This window comes from Carassius carassius, chromosome 36 (genome assembly GCF_963082965.1).
Source record: "Carassius carassius chromosome 36, fCarCar2.1, whole genome shotgun sequence".
Lineage (NCBI taxonomy): Eukaryota > Metazoa > Chordata > Actinopteri > Cypriniformes > Cyprinidae > Carassius > Carassius carassius.
The window spans coordinates 14,112,605-14,133,967 of record NC_081790.1 but is presented as its reverse complement, the minus strand read 5'-3'; the positions used below and the strand labels follow the sequence as shown (position 1 = coordinate 14,133,967).

The window sequence follows — 21,363 nt, the reverse complement described above, 5'->3', positions numbered from 1 at the left end:
CAGTACACTAGGGCAGGGGTAGGCAAGTTCGGTCCTAGAGAGCCGCAGTCCTGCACAGTTCAGCTCCAACCTTGAAAAAAACCCTCACCTGCCTGTACCGTAGGAATCCTGAGTGGATTGATAAGCTTGTTCAGGTGTGTTTGATTAAGGTTGAAGCTGAACTCTGCAGGTCTGCGGCTCTCTAGGACCGAACTTGCCTACCCCTGCACTAGGGAAAACCTCACGCTGTGGGATGCCAGGCAAAGCAAAAAACAAACCGGTTAAACACCTCGTTCGTTTAAGTGTAAACAATTTGACTTGACCCACCCTGTAGCTCTTTGTCTCCTTTCATCCATTTGATGGTTGCGGCAGGTTTGCTGCCCATGGAGGTGCAGGTTATCTCTGTCTCGTTGCCCTCTCTGACGATGTCCTCGCGGGACTCTATGATTGGGTTTCCTGGTGGGACTGAGAGAGGATAGACAGATTTTACAAGGCGGTCTGTAAATCAAGCACCACTAGAGTCACATTCAGCCCATGGTGCACTGATATCCAACTAAGACACTAATACTGGGGGATGAACACTTCATAGAAAATAAAGAGGTGAGTATATGCATTCTGTTTTACAAATGACATAAAGGAGCATATCATGAGACATTGATAACTACAATATGAAAAGTGGAGAAACATCTTGCTTAACATAGAAAGCAACACATCCAGTAGACTGGAATAAATCTTCTAGAACATTCTACACTGACCTGAATAATTGGAAATGTTCATAGGCATATTGTAACCAACATATCTAAAGGCTTCCTTTTCATTTTGGTGCTCAGTTGGATATGCCATGATAACAGTGTTTTCAAAAGACATGCTCACTTTCATTGGTCCTTCCTTCCAAGAGGGTCACTACATCTAAAATGTTTGCCTGAAAAGGTCACCTAAATCTTAGGCTTCTAGCAATTTGGCATAAATGTGTGGCATTTTTTGGACAGGGTAATCCAGGTTTCTTGCTCTCCCCGAGCAGCAGGGCTCCATTCAAGCATTCTGCTTCAACTCTGGTATCTGTAGCTGTGGAGCCAGCCACTCAACGGCATTCAGCGAGCTCTCAGCAATCCCACTCCCTCAATACCCACCCTGCACTAAACTCTGCTCTCAAAAACGGAATAATCACTTTTAAGTGCGGGTGATTTTTCCATGCAGTTATGTCAAGACGCAGAACGCAGCAAAACGTTCACATGTACACAAAGACACACAGGCACAAACACATAAACAATAATTCTGCTGAATGGCTCCACCATGCAGCTGAGTCCTCAAAGAAAGTAGCAGGTGAAGTGTTTGTTGAGTTTAGAGGGCTTTCAGCAGCCCCTACAAACAGCAGTGAAAGTGTGTGTGTGCACATGTGGGGTAACGACTCCGTTTTGAAATATGAATGACTTGGCGCTCAGGATCTGGCTTGGCCACGTCTCAGGCCTTCTGCTAGGTGAAGATGAATGGCTATATCTCGATTCTACACTGCTGCAGCATCTCATAAAAGCTGCTCCACTCTAGTGATTGATCATAAAAGGGTTTCTCAGGAAACAAAGAAGCCCTGCGAGTGTGTGTCTGTGGGTGTTTGTTTATGCGCCAAGTGCCTTATGAGAAATCTGACAGTCAAAACAAGAGGTTGAGGTTTGTCTAATCCAGAGGTTCTCAACCTTGGGGTCATGACCACATGTGGGAAGATTTTATATTTTATATATATAAATAAATGTGTTCTAAATAAAAAATAATTAAATTACAAACATATATTCCTAGTAAGAATTATTGGCACTATTGGTAAAAATAAATAAATAAATAAATATCAAGAAAAATTCCTCTGCTCTCATTCAAGAAAAAACTCCAGCATATTCAGTTGCCAGACACTACTGAAACTTCAAATGGAACCGGGTTGTATGGTCAGATGGAGAAAAAAAGATTTTTTTTTTTTTGGCAGCAAACACACAAGATGGGTTTTGTGCACACTAAGATAAAAAAGTACCCCATCCCTACAGCTAAATATAATGCCGGATCTTTAATATTGTGGGCATCTTTTTTGTAAAGCTGGAAGTCCTGGACAGCTTGTTCAGATACACTACATGGCATCATGGATTCAATCAAATAGAACAGAAAAACAGAACAGAACAGAAAAAAACAAGCGAGCCCAGTGTGGTTTGTGTTTGCAATGCATGCTTTTGTATCGATATCTGAAAGCACTTTAAAAGGGTCTGAGATTGTTTGGAACATTCACATATGGACCAAAAATTGAGTAAACTCTGCTCAAATCCCTTAAAAGGACCAAATTTAAAAACACCCTCAGAGAATGCCATTATTTCATAATGAAATTGTGTTTTTTTTATATTTAAATGAATGTTTAAATGTATGTATGTATATATATATATAGTCTGATTATATTTATTGATAAAATTCCAGAAGATATTGAGATATTATTTTCTGCTGATATCGCACACACCTAGTATTGACACAAAATGATTTGCAACATTACTTTGTCACGGGCCGTGCAGACAGCCTCAAGCTGCTGGCTTATTTTAGTTTTATTTATTTTGGCTAGTAGAAGTTATGAATTGCTGGTAACTTAAATTTAGTAGCCAAATTTGCTGGTGAGTGAAAAGGTTAATTTAAATCCCTGTATTTATGGGTGTGTATATTTAAGTTGTAAGTTAGACTTATATTAAAATATGAAATGTAGGCTACAACCTGGATGCAAAGGTGAAACAAAACACAGGTGTGTTGAGATGAGCTATTTTTAGAGCTCAACTAGAGTATATTACAAAAATTATTTATGAGGCCATGGGAGAATTAAAATAACTGCATTTTATTTAAGGTATTTATAAAAAAATGCAACGACATAATTTAAGCCTATACATTAAATATGCAGCCTTTTTGCACTTAAAATATAAAATGTAGGCTAACTTGATATGAATGTAAGGTGGAGCAAAACACAGGTGTCTTAAGACATGTTTCTCAAAGCTGAACTACTTTTAACCTGACATGGTGTCTAGCTGAGTATATAAAATTATAAAAAAATATATAAATGGCTGTGTTGTATGTTATGTACATGCATGCATGAGTGTTCATACCTAGCACAGTGATGTCGGCGTAGGCTTCCTGTGGGGGGTCTGTATAGAGCTGGCACACATATCTTCCCTCGTCTGAAAGAGACACGTTGGATAACGACACACGCAGCTCGTTGTCTGAGAAATTGACCAGCTGGAATCGAGCATCTTTCAGGGCTGGAGAGTTGAAAAAGAAAGAGAGCAGATGATGGAACAAAAAGTCACATTATCACACTTCGCTTCCATTGCAAGCAACAATAGAAACATGTAGGAGATAATAAGCAGTATTTTTCCCATCTGAAGGCTAAATTGTGTTTCCACTGAAGCAAATAAAGGCAGCCATATGCTTCTTTAAGCTATTGCTTATAACTGACACCAGGGAAGCTTAACAAACGTGCAGGCTACAATATATTCTTCAGATTAGCTGAAAGGTGCTCCATGGAAATAACTGAAGTGATTGAGATCGCTTCACACTCAGGATCAAGGGTGCATTTATTTCTGGCATTGTGTGACCTGAGCATTGTATTGTAACAGGGACAGTAGCCATGGGACATGCCATACTAGACCACTGTGACACCGAAGAACCTTTTTCATTTTAACACCTAACAGGAAAAGGTTCTTGCTTTGTGGTGTGCATGTACAGTATGTGGGTGTTTCATAGACACTTTTGTCTATGCAGACTTTTAGCGAATATAGACCATTAAATGCACTCAATTTGACTTACAATGTCCAACAGTGGATAATATACATGCAAATTGTGTACTGTAACTAGTTTGATAACATTATGTAGTGGAAACTACAGTACATTTTTGGAATATAATGGCAGACTTCTTTGTCTTTCATAGCTAACACATCTTTATATATCTTAAAAGGACATTTTATCCAAAAATGAAAATTACCCTATGATTTACTCATCCTCAAGTCATTCTAGGTGTCTATAACTGTATATAACTGTTATATAAAAAAATGTCATTGCTCTTCCAAGCTTTATAATGGCAATGAATGGCTGCTAACTGTTATAAACGTGTTCATGAAAAGGTGGAGTTCCGGCGGATGAAGTAGCAGTAGCGTAAGCACTGGTGAGAATATGCTAGCCTCTTGAGATCCAAGTTTTGTTTACAGCAATGGAAAACCATTCTTCTTTTGACTTATATCGAAACCCTCTACATTTTTCTTTACAAATCCTCATTTTGTACTTCTAAAGTCCTATTCACACAGGATTAGTATTACCTGGTAAGCTCCAGCCATTTGTAATAATTGCAGAGGTTGTCTGTGATCTTAATCCCATGCGAATCTGTCATGGCTGTAATTTGTAAAGTTAAAATTCCCCCGAAATGACCTACCATATTTCACCATATTTCAAGGTCCTGTGCAGTAACGTGCGGTGAAATCTTGTCATGGGTAGGCTGTGACCTATCAATGTGTGGAATATATGTTCATATATTCATTCAGTTAATTTAGCAACCCAAGTTCATATCAGGCATCATCAGATCGCTGCCTGCATTCAGCAAAGTCAGTCATGTGAGGCTAATGCACAATCAAATATAATAATCAAATTAATGGACACATCTATCTTATGACTTATACAACAAACAAATGTTTTGTGCGGGACACAGAGAAGGAGGCGGCGCGGCAGCCTAGTCACTCCATCAAAATGCGCAAACGCGCACAGACAGCCACGGCGCACACACACACACACACTTTTGGTCTGGTGACGGCGAACCAGGCTACAGTCAGAAAACATTGCGTCAGCAGTACAGCTTTAAAGTACAAAAACAGCTTATTCGCTCCTACAAACTGCTAGGCGCACACACCGACACGCAAGTATACTAGATGCTAGTATTCGGGAAGCGCGCGGATTGAGTGAGAGCGAGTAGATCACGTGACATGAAGCAAGCTCGGTCTCTGCCTCAATGTTGATAATTCAAGACAGCATGAGAACTGACTGCGCATGCGCAAATCTATATAAACTACGTTCTATGGACCAAAGAGGCACCGCTCACCTCTGCCTCAATGGCCATGGCTTTTGAATTTCCTGCATGAAACAACGGTTTTTAGAAGCAAACAATGGCAAAGTATATTATGTGTATTCCTGAAAATTTTTGTTACAAAAAATAATATTTGGAATAAAATTAATGCAATTAATAATGTGGTGAATTAATAAAGCTCTTGGAATTAATAAATGTAATGTCAACATTTCCTTTGGTGAGGCACTGCCTACCCTGCCTGCCCTGACCGCACGTCCCTGGTCCTGTGATAATATTAGTCCTGTGCGAATCGGCATCTCTGTGATTTTAGGCAGCATTTGGTGGGTTGTATATAATTTTTTGACGCTTTTGTTTACTGTGAGTCTTTTTATCCATCTTTCACGAAGAATGGAGCTGCGCTGGAGTGTTTGATAACATTTTGGTTGATGTCATATTGCTACAACAGACAATTCGCAGAAAGATAAAGCTGAAAATGTGCTGAGGTTAACGTGTCACAAATAAATCAACCATAAAGATTTAGATATTATTTTAACCTGGTGAAATGTAAATGACACGGGGCACGAAACTATATTAGTTTCTTTTTTCTTTCTTTAATCCATCTAACCAGACCAAAGAATGGGACTCTCAAAGCCTTGACATCATATCCAGGAGATAAGTCAGTAAATTCAAATAAATCACAGGCTTCGCTTATCCCGTGAAAATGTACCACACGAAAATTCAGGTATGTGTGTGTGTGTGTGTTGGGGGGTAATTTCTAAATCACACAAGGTCCCCAGATAATAATAATCCCATGCGAATAGGGCTTATTCATCTCCTTGTTCACCTACATCCTATTTCATATGCTGGAATGCCACTCTCTCGTGTACATGCATACGACAGTTAACGAAATTCTAGATATTATGGTTTATAAAGTTTTAAATATGGATATTTTTCTTACACAAATGCATCACATGCTTTCTTCATAAGGCATTTATTAACCCCCCCCTTGTTGGTTCACATTGAGTTTGCAGTGTAATGTACATATTTTCTTACATTTATTTTCTAGACGTGAGGTAAACTACCTGTTGTCAGCATGGCTGTGTAAGGTTACGCAAAATTATATAGAAACTTATATTAGGTTTAACTTTTAATAAAGTTAATAACTTTTAAACACGTTTAACTTTGATTATCTTCTGGTATATAGTTTGTATGTTGTTGTTCCAGCTGTGATGTCACAGAAATAGAAACCGTTTCTAAAATAGAAATTTTGCATGTGACCATTGGCGCTAGTTAGGAGAAAAACTCTGATTAACATGTAAAGCAGGGATAGGCAACGCCAGTCCTGGAGGGCCACTATCCTGCAGAGTATAGCTTCAGCCCACATAAAAACTCACCTGCCTGTATCTATCTAGTAATCCCGAAAACACTGATTGCCTTTTTCAGGTGTGTTTAATTAGGGTTGGAGATAAACTCTGCAGGATAGTGGCCCTCTAGGACCAGAGTTGCCTATCTCTGATGTAAAAGATAGTTTTTATCGCGTGTAGTTAGGACACAGTGTTAAGATAGTTGGATGCACTTCACTTTTAATATAACTCCTGTTGTATTCGTTTGAAAGAAGAAAGTCATATATGCCTAAGGATGATTAAATCATTGGGTAATTTTCATTTTTTGGTGAACTTTAAATACTTAAATATTTAGTTTTTGACAAATTTCATCTCAAGATTACTTTTGATTGACACTGAAACCATAAATGAAGTACATAATCTCTATATAAAAGCCATTTGAAAAGTGGCAATGTGATTTCACATAATAAAACAAAAATAAGAAAAAGTTGTAATTTTAATTATATTTAAAGAAGAAACTGGGACATCTGTATGCTTACATCAAATATGACAGACACTTCCTCAGTTTATAGGCCGATCTGAAAGCTCCAACGTGGCTGCGAGAATCTCACACCGATCCAAACTTACACTTCTCTCTCTTAATTACGAGGAGGAACAGAATCCTTTCGGCCTAGAATAATGAGGAGTCCATTAGGGTTCGCTTTGCCGGTGTGGGAGGCTGAGCATGAAAAGTAAATGGTGCTGAGGGAGAAATATGGAGAGATGGGCGAAAGAGAGATGAAAGGCTACTGGCACCCCCCACCCCCATCCGCCCCCACTCGTGGATAAATTCCAGGCCGATCGACAGACCATTTACAACACCGAGAGCACTCATGCATGCGTTTGTTCTTGCCCGCAACAGCCGAGTTCAAAGGCGCACAAAAAAGAGAACCATGAATAAATAAATAAAGAAATAAATAAAAGGGGAAATAAATAAAGAAATAATCGGGCATCATTAGAGAATTTTTGAGGCGATGGGATCATGAAAGCAGGCACTGATGGCGTGGGGTGTTGATTGTTCTTGGATCCAGCTGGTTACCCATGCTCTTTTGCTTTCATTCAAAAGAAAAAGATAGAAAGAGAGAGATAGGGAGAGAATGTGTGCGCATAAGAGAAAAAAACATATTGCTCTACAAGGGCTGCAGTGACTCTGTGTGCTCCGCAAAAGGAAAAAGATCTTCACCGTTCTCTATTATGAAGGGCTTTCTTATACTTGCATTTCCCCACGCGAGCCCCCTCAAGCCCCTCATACCATCCGCAGCAAGGGAGATGCAAAGGGTCCATTTCTTTCACAGATCAACGCGCACGCAAGTGGAGACCGCGCTGGAAGACCCTGCTGCCAAGGCAACACATTTCTCACCTTTGATCATGATGTCAGTGTGGCGTAAGCTGAGAGCGAAAATACAAATAAATAAAACATCACGCACATGTAGCTTTCACATCTTTATTCCACTCAACACAAGTGTGTGCGCAGTTTACACAGGTACATGTCTGAGCTTGGTAGTAATGAAGCCACATGTGCCCAAAAAGAAATGCATGGACCAACAGCAGCGCTATGATCTCAACAGCCATTGTGGTGCTCTTTGTTTTGAAACACCAAGCACTGCGCCTTTCATGTAGCTGCTGCGTAATGTGCGACTAATTAGAGCGGCCAACTTGAAAGTGGGAATGTGGCTGTCAAAGGGAGGGCACGCAGAAGTTAATGATTTAATTCAATTTATTGATTGGGGAAATGTGGGGATTAAAATATACTGATAAGGAGCAAGAAGCCAAACCGGTTTATAATCTATTGTGACTGTGCATCAGGTGGAGAGACAGCAATAATTAAAGCATTATGAAAACATGAATAAGAGCGGTGTCAGCTCTAATGGGGAAAAGAGAGGGCAAGAAGAAACTAGGGAGACCATATCAGTGAGACGAATAAAACCAGGGAAGCTTTGGAGGTAAAAAAAGACCACTGGCTTCTGGGGAAGAATTGAGGAATGTCAGATGCAGCAATCATGACCTATTTCACCTGCCTGTCGGTATGAATAGTAAGAAACGTAATGAATAGTAAGCATGTCCATTATCAAAAAGCTGAAAAAAATAAAATAAAACTTAAGTATTTCCTTTTTTAAATGGCATTAATTATTAATTCATAAATACCATTACATTTTTGGAGTTATATCATGCATTTTACAACCTGAACTAATCTTGCCTTGTCAAAAACGGTTGAATGGTTGTGATCTCCCAATACATGTGAGATCGTAATTCATACAAAAAAATTGAAAAAACACGACATGCTGCCCACGAGACTATTCTTGATATTTTTGATATTCCTTCAAATTGATTAAAATGTAAAATTAAAAACATGCTCATCACATAACAGATGTATTCAAAGCACAACACTGTGTTAAATAAATAAATACATATCCAGATAATACATTTTATTACATCATTGACCCATGTTTTAGAGCGAAAAGGGAGAAAAAACTGCAGTGAAAAATTTGAGGTTGGAGGGAAGAGATCAGTGGCGTCATCTGAAATGGAAAGTTAGAGGTGTTTGGATAATGTGCACCAATTATTCATTTCCAATAAGACCAGGAAAAGTGTAAATAGGGTCAATTTTGCTTTCATATCAACTTTAAATGAGAAAAGTATGCAAAGTGCACAAACAGGCAGTTGTAAAAAATATATGCCATCAGGACACCCAGATATAATTTACATACTCGCTCTGATTTATTTTTGTGAAAAGGAGTTGAAAAAAAAGTCAAAACTGAAAAACAAAACACAAAAAAAAAAAAAAAAAAAAATCAATGCTATGTGTCCCAAATAACTGACTGTGTCTGTGTCTGACTGTGTAGTACATGCCCTTTGCTGTTTGCTGTAGTATTTTGGGACACAGTGCTGGACACAGTGACAGCGAGAGCTCGCAGGGCCCCAGGAGGTTGTCCCACTACCGTGAGAGGGAACGTTTCTGTCGGCCAGCTACATCCAGCGCGCTGTGGGAGTGGTGAAGAATGAAGCTCAGCATGGTTTCCGGTCCCTTCTGAGGGCATGCTGCCTAGTAAACCAGCTTCCCTGCCTGACAAAGTCCTTTAAAGCTTATCACCCTGAAAAAAAGCACGGACAAATGCTTTTGCTGTCCGTGTTCCTTTTTTGTTTTTTGAAATGGTCTTTCATTTGCTGGGGATTTTTACAAGGCTTTAACCTGCATTATGTTCTCAGAGTTTCATTCGGGCAAAAGGCATAGGGGAACAGCTATGCTGGTCTCTGTTCGTTGTTTTAATTCTCATCAAAATGAGTGTGTGTCGTAACATTTGAGGACAGGCACATATGCAATGGCCAGCATATGCCATACAGGAATCTGAAAGGCTCAGGAAGTTAAAAAAAAATAAAAAAAGGAAAAGATTATGCAGCAAGGACAAAAAGACAATGTGAAATAACACAGTCACAGCTTTGTGTCCTCTCAGCATGGCACATTTCAGAGAAAATAGGAGACTTAAAATATGCACTGCTACATAGTGCTGCTGCTACAAAGTGCTTTCTATGAAAAAATCTGTCCTAGGTTTCTACGAATAAAATCTACCTTGTCTCCAAAGATGACATACAAGACAATCAAAATTAGAGAGAATTTAAGGCCCTTTCACATGACATGAAGCAACGTTCTAAGTTCCAACTTTGCACTTAAGTTTGATTTCACCTCATTAATGATGATTTAAGGCAGTGATGCACCAAACTGATAAAAAACTAGCAGACACAAAAGTCAACTGTCTTGTCAATTGAAGCCAAAATGTCAAGTTTGAACATGCCAAAATCCCGCAAAGACTACAGCAAGAGATGCTTGAGTTGGTCGTCACTTTCTTTATTTTAGACTGCCATATAGTTATGATAATAAAAGCGTATAGGAATGACTATGTAAGATGAAAATGTAAAACTAGAACAGACTTTGTGTTCACTTTTGACTTTATACTTATTTGCTTTTATCACTATTCTTTATCACTATTCTAAGCAGAACAGCCCAATCAGAGTGGTCTTTCTCGCCAGATGCCTAGCTCTTACTCAACATGCTCGGCCAATCGGCAAACTGTACATTGGTTTGGTGTGTCATTTCTTTACAGCACAAAGAAATAACACGGCACACTTTCTTGCACCCAGTAACCTCATAAATTGCCCTTTATCGCTATCTACAATGTTGTTCACATGGAGGTCAAAGCAGAGCATAGTTGAACGTTGAATCCCTGACATGAGTCGCAGACATCTGACGTCTGTCCATCGGCTTGGTTTGTCAGGGTCTTTAGAGTACAAAGCAACAAAAAAATTACACACCACCCCGTCTTGCACCCAGTGACCTCGTAAACTGCCCTTTTTTTAAAAAACATTATCTGCAATGTCATTCACGTGGAGGTCAAAGCAGCGCATGCACTGAACACTGCAGCCCTGATGTGAGTCATGTGAAATGGCCTTTGTGGAATAAATATAATAAATAAATAAATGTTTCTTTCTGCTCACACTAGGTGGGGGGTGTAAGAGGTGTGTAAAGAGGAGGAGGTGCTTTAGACACTCCACAGCGGTTAACACCTCCTGCTGAACTAGTGCTGAAGACTGCCAAAGATTCTCACAGTTTCTTTTTTTATCTTCATATTTCCTTCACCTACTGAGAAGCCAAAAGCTCAAAAGAGCCTTTACATTCCAACTTTGCTATCACCTTAGAAATATAAAATGTTCAAATGTTTTCTAAATATGAATGCTAAGATCCAAGATGGCGCCGCAGATGGCTGCTTCAGTGCTTGGCTCTCCAGTGTTTGTACTGTTTTTGTTCGTTTTTCCTGTTTTTTGTTTAACAAACACGATCAGTTTCACCAGGGATGAACTGCTGAACATTCGGCAGAACACATCACATGATATTTTTCCGGATTTCTATTATACAGACGTTTTACTGAACATTGTTATCGGAGGAGCAGCGGCGCTGATCAAGCGCTTCAGGACGCGCAGACGGGGAAAGCGAGCGGGAGCGCTCGTCAGACTCAGGAAGCGCGGATTTTCAAACGCCGTTGCCTAGCATCCATCTCGCAAATCTCCGCTCTCTACCCAACAAAACGGACGAACTCCTTCTGCTCTCTCGGACAAATAAGGATTTCTCTCACTCTGCTGCTCTGTGTTTCACGGAAACCTGGCTGAATGACGCCATACCGGACAGCGCACTCCATCTGCCGTGCTTTCAGCTGTTCAGAGCGGACCGCGAAGCAGAATCAACGGGGAAATCGCGCGGCGGCGGGACATGCTTTTACATCAATGAACGGTGGTGTACAGATGTAACTGTATTAAAGAAGATGTGCTGTCCTGATCTAGAAATGCAGTTTATCAACTGCAAGCCGTTCTATTCGCCGCGGGAGTTTCACTCGTTCATTCTGGTTAGTGTTTACATCCCTCCTCAAGCGCAAGTAAGTCTGGCTTTACAGAAACTCGCTGATCAGATCACAGACACAGAACAACAACACCCGGACTCTGTTTTAATCATTCTTGGGGACTTTAATAAAGCCAATCTCTCCCGTGAACTGCCAAAATACAGACAGCATGTTACCTGTCCCACCAGAGACAGTAATATACTGGATCACTGTTACACCACAATAAAGGATGCATATCACTCTGTTCCACGAGCAGCTTTGGGACGTTCTGATCTGGGAAGTCGTGGCCTAATGGTTAGAGAGTCGGACTCCCAATCGAAAGGTTGTGAGTTCGAGTCCCGGGCCGGCAGGAATTGTGGGTGGGGGGAGTGCATGTACAGTTCTCTCTCCACCTTCAATACCATGACTTAGGTGCCCTTGAGCAAGGCATCGAACCCCCAACTGCTCCCCGGGCGCCGCAGCATAAATGGCTGCCCACTGCTTCGGGTGTGTGCTCACAGTGTGTGTGTGTGTGCTCACTGCTCTGTGTGTGTGCACTTCGGATGGGTTAAATGCAGAGCACAAATTTTTCAGGGAAGTCGTGGCCTAATGGTTAGAGAGTCGGACTCCCAATCGAAAGGTTGTGAGTTCGAGTCCCGGGCTGGCAGGAATTGTGGGTGGGGGGAGTGCATGTACAGTTCCCTCTCCACCTTCAATACCACGACTTAGGTGCCCTTGAGCAAGGCATCGAACCCCCAACTGCTCCCCGGGCGCCGCAGCATAAATGGCTGCCCACTGCTCCGGGTGTGTGCTCACAGTGTGTGTGTGTGTTCACTGCTCTGTGTGTGTGCATTTCGGATGGGTTAAATGCAGAGCACAAATTCTGAGTATGGGTCACCATACTTGGCTGAATGTCACGTCACTTTCACTTCATTTTCACTTTCACTGTCTGGTTCATCTTATACCGACCTACAAGCAGAAACTTAAATCTGCTAAACCTGTAGTAAAGACTGTGAAGAGATGGACCAGCGAAACAGAGCAGGATTTACAATCTTGTTTTGACATCACAGACTGGAGCGTTTTTGAAGCTGCTACCACCGATCTGGACGAACTCACAGAGACCGTAACATCCTATATTAGTTTCTGTGAGGATATATGCATTCCTACCAGGACTTATTTAACATTCAACAATGATAAGCCATGGTTTACAGTAAAACTCAGACACCTTCGTCAGGCCAAAGAGGATGCCTACAGAAATGGGGACAGGGTCTTGTACAATCAGGCCAGGAACACACTGAACAAAGAGATTAGAGCGGCTAAAAAGACCTACGCTAAAAAGTTGGAAGACCAGTTTACTTCCAACGACTCTACTTCAGTTTGGAGAGGACTGAGAGCCATCACAAACTACAAGACACCATCCCCTTGCACTGAGGCTAATCAACGACTTGCTAACGACCTGAATGAGTTTTATTGTAGATTTGAAACCCCCAACACCCACTCTGACCATCTCCCTACACAACCATTAACACCTCCTGCAATCCCCCTCTCCATACCTCCTGCTCTTCAAATCTGTGAAGATGATGTGCGCCAGGTCTTCAAGAAAAACAAAAGAAGAAAAGCACCAGGCCCAGATGGCGTTACACCAGCCTGTCTGAAAACCTGTGCTGACCAGCTGGCCCCCATCTTTTCACAGATCTTCAACAGATCTCTGGAGTTGTGTGAAGTGCCTTCCTGCTTCAAACGCTCAACCATAATCCCCATTCCAAAGAAACCCAAGATAACAGGACTTAACGACTACAGACCTGTGGCTCTAACGTCTGTCGTCATGAAGTCGTTTGAAAAACTGGTTCTGGCTTATCTGAAGGACATCACTGGACCCTTACTGGACCCCCTGCAGTTTGCGTACCGAGCAAACAGGTCTGTGGATGATGCAATCAACATGGCATTGCACTTCATCCTGCAACATCTGGACAAAACAGGGACTTATGTGAGGATCCTGTTTGTGGACTTTAGTTCGGCTTTCAACACCATCATCCCAACAACCCTCCAGACCAAACTGACCCAGCTCTCTGTTCCTAGCTCTATCTGTCAGTGGATCACCAGCTTTCTGACAGATAGGCAACAGTTAGTGAGACTGGGGAAATTCATGTCAAACAGCTGCTCCACCAACACTGGTGCCCCTCAGGGATGTGTTCTCTCCCCTCTGCTCTTCTCCCTGTACACCAACGACTGCACCTCTAAAGACCCCTCTGTCAAGCTCCTGAAGTTTGCAGACGACACTACAGTCATCGGCCTCATCCAGGACGGTGACGAGTCTGCTTACAGACAGGAGGTTGAGCAGCTGGCTGTCTGGTGCAGTCTTAACAACCTGGAGCTGAACACGCTCAAAACAGTAGAGATGACTGTGGACTTTAGGAGAAACCCCCCTGCACTTTCCCCAATCACCATCATGAACAGCACTGTGACTGCAGTGGAGTCATTCAGATTCCTGGGAACCACCATCTCTCAGGACCTGAAGTGGGACAATCACATTGGCTCCATTGTGAAAAAAGCCCAACAAAGGTTGTACTTCCTTCGCCAGCTGAGGAAGTTTAACCTGCCACAGGAGCTGCTGAAACTGTTCTACTCAGCCGTCATTGAGTCAGTCCTGTGTACTTCAATTACTGTCTGGTTTGGTTCAGCTACAAAATCAGATATCAGAAGACTACAGAGAACTGTTCGGACTGCTGAAAGGATTATTGGTGCTCCCCTGCCCACCCTCCAAGAACTGTACACATCCAGAGTGAGGAAAAGGACTCAGAAAATCACTCTGGATCCCTCACATCCAAGTCACCCCATCTTTGAACTTTTGCCATCTGGCCGGCGCCTCAGAGCCGCAAATACAAGAACAGCAAGGCACAAGAATAGTTTCTTCCCCCAGGCAATCTACCTCATGAACAGTTAAATGTTTCCCACTTAAACTTATGCAAAAATGTGCAATATCCTTATATTTATTTGTTACCCCTCCATCCTAGAACATTCCTGCATCTCACTCAATCCTAGTCCATTATCATTTATAGCACAATTGTTTATACACTTATTTATTTGCCAATTTGTAAATCTCCTGTAAAGTTTTTTTTTTTTTTTTTTTTTTTTTTTTCTTTCTTTTGTCTGTGTGTTGTTGTCTCTGTTTACTGGAAGCTTATGTCACTAAAACAAATTCCTTGTATGCGCAAGCATACTTGGCAATAAAGCTCTTTCTGATTTCTGATTCTGAATGTCCAATTTAAAAAAAATTTTGGTAACACATTTTAAGGACCAATTCTTACTATTAAGTAGTTGCTTATTAGCATGCATATTACTAGCATATTAGTTTATAGTACTTATAAACCACAAATGAATGCCTTATTCTGCATGACCATATTTTAGACCCCTTAATCCTACTCCATACCTAATCTTAACAACTACCTTACTAAATATTAATAAGCAGCAAATTAAGAGTTTGTTACCACTTAAAATAATTAAATTTTAAAATAATTAAACTTAAAACAATTGAAACAATAAAACTTAATAAAAGGCAAAAGATGCTGAAGAATTTGGCCATATATACTCCAACAGTACATCAGTTTATGTTACAATATGTACATACAATTTTCAATTTAATCAAATAAGACATTTTTTTTAATCTAAAACACAAAAATCTTGATATGCTATGACATTAATATTGAGAAATATTTGTAGACTTTAAAATAACTCTTTTCTATTTTACTACATTTTAACTTGTAATTTATTCCTGTAATGGCAAAGCTGAATTTTACAGCAGTATGTAAACACAATATTAAAAATGTATTTACAAATAAATGCATTAAAATTAAAGTAAATAACAAATAAACTTATAAAACAAGAAAAACAGGCCTGGTTCACTCCTTTGCATTCCACCGAGCGCAGACAGTGGACAATCTGAAACTTGCTCTAAGCAACCAGAAATGAGATGTTGAAGAAAAACTTTGTGTATCAATGGCCAACGGCTGCCTCTATTATCTGCGCTCACATCTCCCTCTCTTTCTCTTGCTCACACTCGGTCTAATTTCCTTTCCTTTGCAACTGTGCTCCTCTTCCGAATCTCATTTGTATTGTTTTCTCAGGTTTAATCCTAGAGGCTCCAGGACACATGCTGCTTCTTCTAAATGGCAGCAATCAATTTTGATTACCGGCCACGGTTACTTTGAGAAGAGCCCATCAAAGTTTTATTAAGAAGACGGGCGATAATTACAGCCTTGCACGGACCAAAAATCAGGAGTCTGAGCCTTGCTAATGATTAGAAGCTGAGAGATAAAATGACGGTTCAGAAGACCTTAATCCAAACTCTGAGAGGACCGGGCACACAATTACTTTAACCGTTACTTGATGAGGACAGTCCCTCAGGCGACTGACAGCTCTCCCGTTCACTCCCCTTGACTGGAACGCTCTTTAACCACAGTGCCGTTTATGGGGAAGGAGATGAAAATGACTCGGTCTGGCACCTCAGAGAAGCTTATCATTATTTCAGAGAAAAGCGATGAAATAAGAAGGACCTTTCCGGGAACCGTTTGTGGAGACAGGCACCATGTCCATTGAAACCACATGATATGTGCCGGACTGGACATAGAAAAAACTCGAAAAAGCACTTTGAAACTACTTAAAAATGTTTCCTGTTGCAACTTTGGCGTAAAGAAAATACTATAATCAAAGCGCTTTTCTGCATATGACATGGGAAATGTCAAATCAAATGGCAAATCCCTGAAAAAAACATGCCCTCACCAGCCAGCTGGGTCTCTCTATGGGCTGATTACTCTAATGCATTAACACTTCCACTCCACTTGGGACAAGTGGACTGTTTGTGTTTGTGTGTGTCGTGTGAATATGTGTACTCACGTCTGACGTCTTTGAAGTAGATGGTCTGTCTGTTGGGGTTGAGGAGCTGGATGACGGAGTCATCATTGTTTTTGACTCGACAGCTTATGGTGGCTGTCTCTCCCTCCACTACTGAGATGTTGTCCGCTATGAGATTCTGGCTTTGGACTGTGGAGGGACAGAGAGAAAGAGAGATCAAATTGGAGAATGAAAGAGAGGCAGATCTATTCATTTGTCCATCCAGATAACTTCTGCTATCTACATACTGTACATCTGTTAATCCATTTTATAAATTTCTATCGGTCTATCTATCTATCTATCTATCTATCTATCTATCTATCTATCTATCTATCTATCTATCTATCTATCTATCTATCTATCTGTCTGTCTGTCTGTCTGTCTGTCTGACTATATGTTGCTCTCCTATTTTCTAAATATCTGCCATCCATCCATCTCTGTCTGTCTGTCTCTCGCTCTCCTATTTTCTAAATATCTGCCATCCATCCATCTTATAACTTCTACTATCTAGTATCCGTCCATCCTATAACATCTGTTATCTAAATATTGTCCGTATGTTCATCCATCCATCCATCCAGCCATCCATCTTGTTTGATAAATATCTTATTATATAAATATCTATAACTTCTACTATCTGTCCATCCATATATCATATAACTTTTGTTTTAAAAATATCTGCCTGTCCATCCATCCATTTTATAAGATCTACTCTCTATATATCGTCCATCTGTCCATTTATCCATTTATCCACCCATCTTATAACTTCTACAATCTAGCACCCATCCACTCATCCTTTCAGATATGCAATCTATGTATTATCCATATGGTCATCCATCCATCTTCTATGTCAACTAAATTTTTTTAATCAATATTTCACTCAAATTGTAATTGATAATATAATTAATAGTGAAAAACAACTGTATGAAATTAGAAAAAAGTAAATAGAAGCATTGTCATTAGTGGTTTTAGATATTGTACATTAAATTTAAATAATACGAAACATCTGCATCATTTAGCTCATTGGTTATGCTATAAGATATAAGGCACCAGGCATTGGGCAATAGTGCAGCTAATGGACAAAATTATGAAAAAGTGGGAAAAATGGAACCACTGTCCATTTCCTTGAAGCAGAGATGCAGCCAGCATCATCTAAACCCACAATCTCACACTTACATGAGTGCACAATGAAGAACAGGTGGCAAAACACAGCTAGAGTGGGTGTGAATATCCAGCAGAGTGTGAAAGTGTTTTTCCCCCCTCTCTTTCCCGCATAGTGTGTGCTTCATGAGATTGCCTGTTTTCATGTTACACATGCCTGGTCCGAATCCCCTCTGTGGATGAGATCAGCATGTGATAAGATCTGCAACTGCCATAGGAATGGAAGCTACAGGCCAGTGGTTCCCAACCACATTCTTGGAGGTCCCCAACATGGCATGTTTTCCATGTCTCCTTAATCAAACACACCTGATTTATATCATCAGCTCATTAGTAGAGACTCCAAGACCTGAAATGGGTTTGTCAGATAAAGGAGAGATGCAAAATGTTCAGTGTTGGTGGTCCTTCAGGAACGAGGTTGGGAACCACTGCTACAGGCCTTGTTCACTTGACCCAAAGCAAAAATGTATACCATTAAATGGGACAGTTCGACCAAAAATGATGATTGTAATCATTTACAGTATTCACTCTTATCCAAACTTCTATGACTGTTTTTCTACTATGTAACACTTGATTAAAATTTGTATATTATTTTTTTGGGTTGAACTGTCCCTTTAAGAGCCAGACAATTCACAGCTGAACTATACTTTTGCTTTCTGAGTGGAAACAATAAAATAAAATACAAAAAATAACACCACACAGCTGCCTTCCCTGCAGAGCTAAGAGGAAAACATGAATAGGCTAAAGCTGGAGCTAAATAAATATATTAATGTGAAATGTGACATGACTTTAAGACACCGTCAAGTGCTAATTTGCATGCCTCAGTTGTCAGGCACCTCTAAACAGCCCTGTCACTTAAAGCAGAAGGGAAGAAAGCAATCAGATCGTGTGATGGCGACAGATAAGGGGAGACAGTTTAACAAAACTGAATTCAATCAGCCTGCCAGAAGCACAAAGTCAAAACAGACCAAAACAAATGACCCTTCCACAGGAGTGACTTCCTTAAGACTTGTCAAAGGGGATGAGGTGTGGATTGAGAGGACTGGATTGGAAATGCAAATAGAATGGTTGTTTATTCCAGAAAGGGGTTAGCGATGAAGGTTAAGCGTGCTACAGCGGATGTCACAGAGTCTTCGTTAAATACTGGCCACTGTGTGGCCGATCAGCTGGTGGGTGGTAATCATGCTAAGTGACAGAAGATGCATCGAAAGGGTAAACACATACATGAGCACACACTGCAGCCACGTTTGGCAAGCTCAACAGAAAAAGGGGGGAAGGCGAGTAGTGAGGAACAGAATGCTAAATTAAAACATTAAAATATTCACTTGATAACCTTAAAATGTGCTCTTTTATATGCTACTCTATCGACTTTATTTCTTGTTTTTTTCCCCTTAGTTCATTTCCAAACCTCTCATCCCTTCACTGAAAACCCCATAACGCCAATCTTGGCTGAGCACTGCAATATTTTGAACTAAACCATTGCTCGAAAAGTCATTAAAATGTAGAGTGTATGTGATAACTCAACTTACTCAACATGTAATTAACTAGTTCAGTGTTTACTTTGCTCAACTGGGTTGATGAGCTGGATGCCATTTTGTTGTGTGGGATGTGAGGGCTGATTCTAATCATCACTAGACCTCCTGAGACACCGTGCTTCTCCTTTACTTCCAAAAAGTTTAGCGGAAACTTTGGCAACATATCTTGGTGAGATATCATTTAACTATTCATGCACTGGAAAGCAGATGTTTACCCTACAGCTAGAAAACATGAGGCCTATACAAAAAAAAAAAAAAAAAAAAATGCTACAGGAACAGACATGAACCACTAGGGTATGCCAATGAGTCAAACTCATCAAAGGGGTAAACATGTTAATTGAATTCTGGCATGCTCTCTGTTGAATTTACATCTCCAAAAGGTGTTACTGTATGAGTTATTCCATGATAAGTGTAACATTTGTATGCAGATTTTTTTTTTTTGGTCACACTTTATTTTAGGGTCCAATTCTCACTATTAACTAACCATTAACTATGACTTTTGCCTTAATTAATGCCTTATTTGCTGCTTATTATTAGTTTATAAGGTAATTGTTAAGTTTAGGGTATTGGGTAGAATTATGGATGTCATGCATTATATGTACTTTATAAGCACTAATAAACAGCCAATATGTTAATAATAGACATGCTAATAAGCAACTAGTTATTAGTGTGAATTGGACCCTATACTAAAGTGTTACCATTTGAAGCTTTAAATTGTATCATTTTAAAAAGTGTCACTAAAATTCAGATTTGTTAAGCATTTTGCAAGCTTTAATGTTAATTAAACATTAATTGTAAACATTCTACCGTAAATACTTCTTTTGATGATAATGTTTTGATCATGACATAAAATTATATCTTCACTTAATTATTTAAATGAAATCTAGTTTTTAACACTTTTATCCTAAATGAGCAATCAAAACCAGCAAAATAGCAATAATATGGAATTATTGTGTCAAGTCTTGGTTATTATTATTATTTATTATTATAAAAATTTAAGCTTGCAAAAAAAAAAATCACTTAACACATTTATTTTTTATTTGAAATAATAGTTTAAATATAAAATACTACGCTTTGTAAATATTTAAAACTTTAATTTATGCTATTGAAAATATGTCATGATAAAATGCAGATGTGTTGTTTCTCTAGTTCCAAGTTTTTAAATAAAATGAGTTTGAATCATTCTACCAGGGTAATAACCAACATAGACATTGAGGGGCATCGAGACACAGACAAGTCACCCCCAATAATTAAAAGTGGCCAAACCCCCCAACACACACAACCAAATTTGAAATGCTGATTTATTATCAGTGTTTAAACTATTTTTTTAACTGTTTAAACTGCTGCTTAATTTTATTTTATTTTATTTCATTTATTTTGGAATCTGTGATACTTTTTTGATACCTGTTGATACTTAGATTGACGAATAAAAAGTTCAAAAGAACAGCATTTATTCAAAATAGAAATCTTTTCTAACAATATAAGCCTTTACTATGACTTTTAACATCCGTGCTGAATATTAATTTCTAAAAAACTAAAAAAAAAAAACACTGACCCCAAACTTTTAATAGTGAGTGTATATTGTAACACAAAATTTATATTTGAAGTAAACACAGTTCTTTTTAATTTTTCATTAAATTAAATTAAATAAAATTTATGCATTTAGCTGACTTACAGTCGCTTATTTAATAATTCATACAGTCGACTTACATTCAGTGAATCCTGAAAAAAGTATCAAATAGCCTATCATAGTAACGATGCTGAAAATTCATGTTTATTTCACAGGAATACATTATATTTTAAAATATATTAAAATAGAAAACTGTTATTTTAAATTGCAAGACATTTTCACAAAATGTTTTTTCAACATTTATTTTCTCTATTTTTAATCAAATAGTTTTCTCTATTTTTAATCAAATAAATGCAGCTTTGATCAGAATTATTAGTACTACTTTATTCTACATCCCTAATCCCACTCAATACCTAAACTTAACAGCTAC

General features: G+C 39.3%; 1 protein-coding gene across 5 annotated transcripts in view; it reads right to left on the bottom strand.

Annotated features, from left to right (window-relative positions):
* The window catches only part of cadm1a (cell adhesion molecule 1a), a 327,221-nt gene that overhangs the window by 67,666 nt on the left and 238,192 nt on the right, over positions 1 to 21,363 (bottom strand). For all 5 annotated transcript variants that reach the window (XM_059526378.1, XM_059526377.1, XM_059526379.1 and 2 more), the window contains 3 exons: positions 16,677 to 16,823; positions 3,093 to 3,245; positions 307 to 444 (listed from right to left, as the gene is read on the bottom strand). In XM_059526378.1, the coding sequence (XP_059382361.1) occupies positions 307 to 444; positions 3,093 to 3,245; positions 16,677 to 16,823 (438 nt within the window). The remainder of the gene's footprint in view (positions 1 to 306; positions 445 to 3,092; positions 3,246 to 16,676; positions 16,824 to 21,363) is intronic.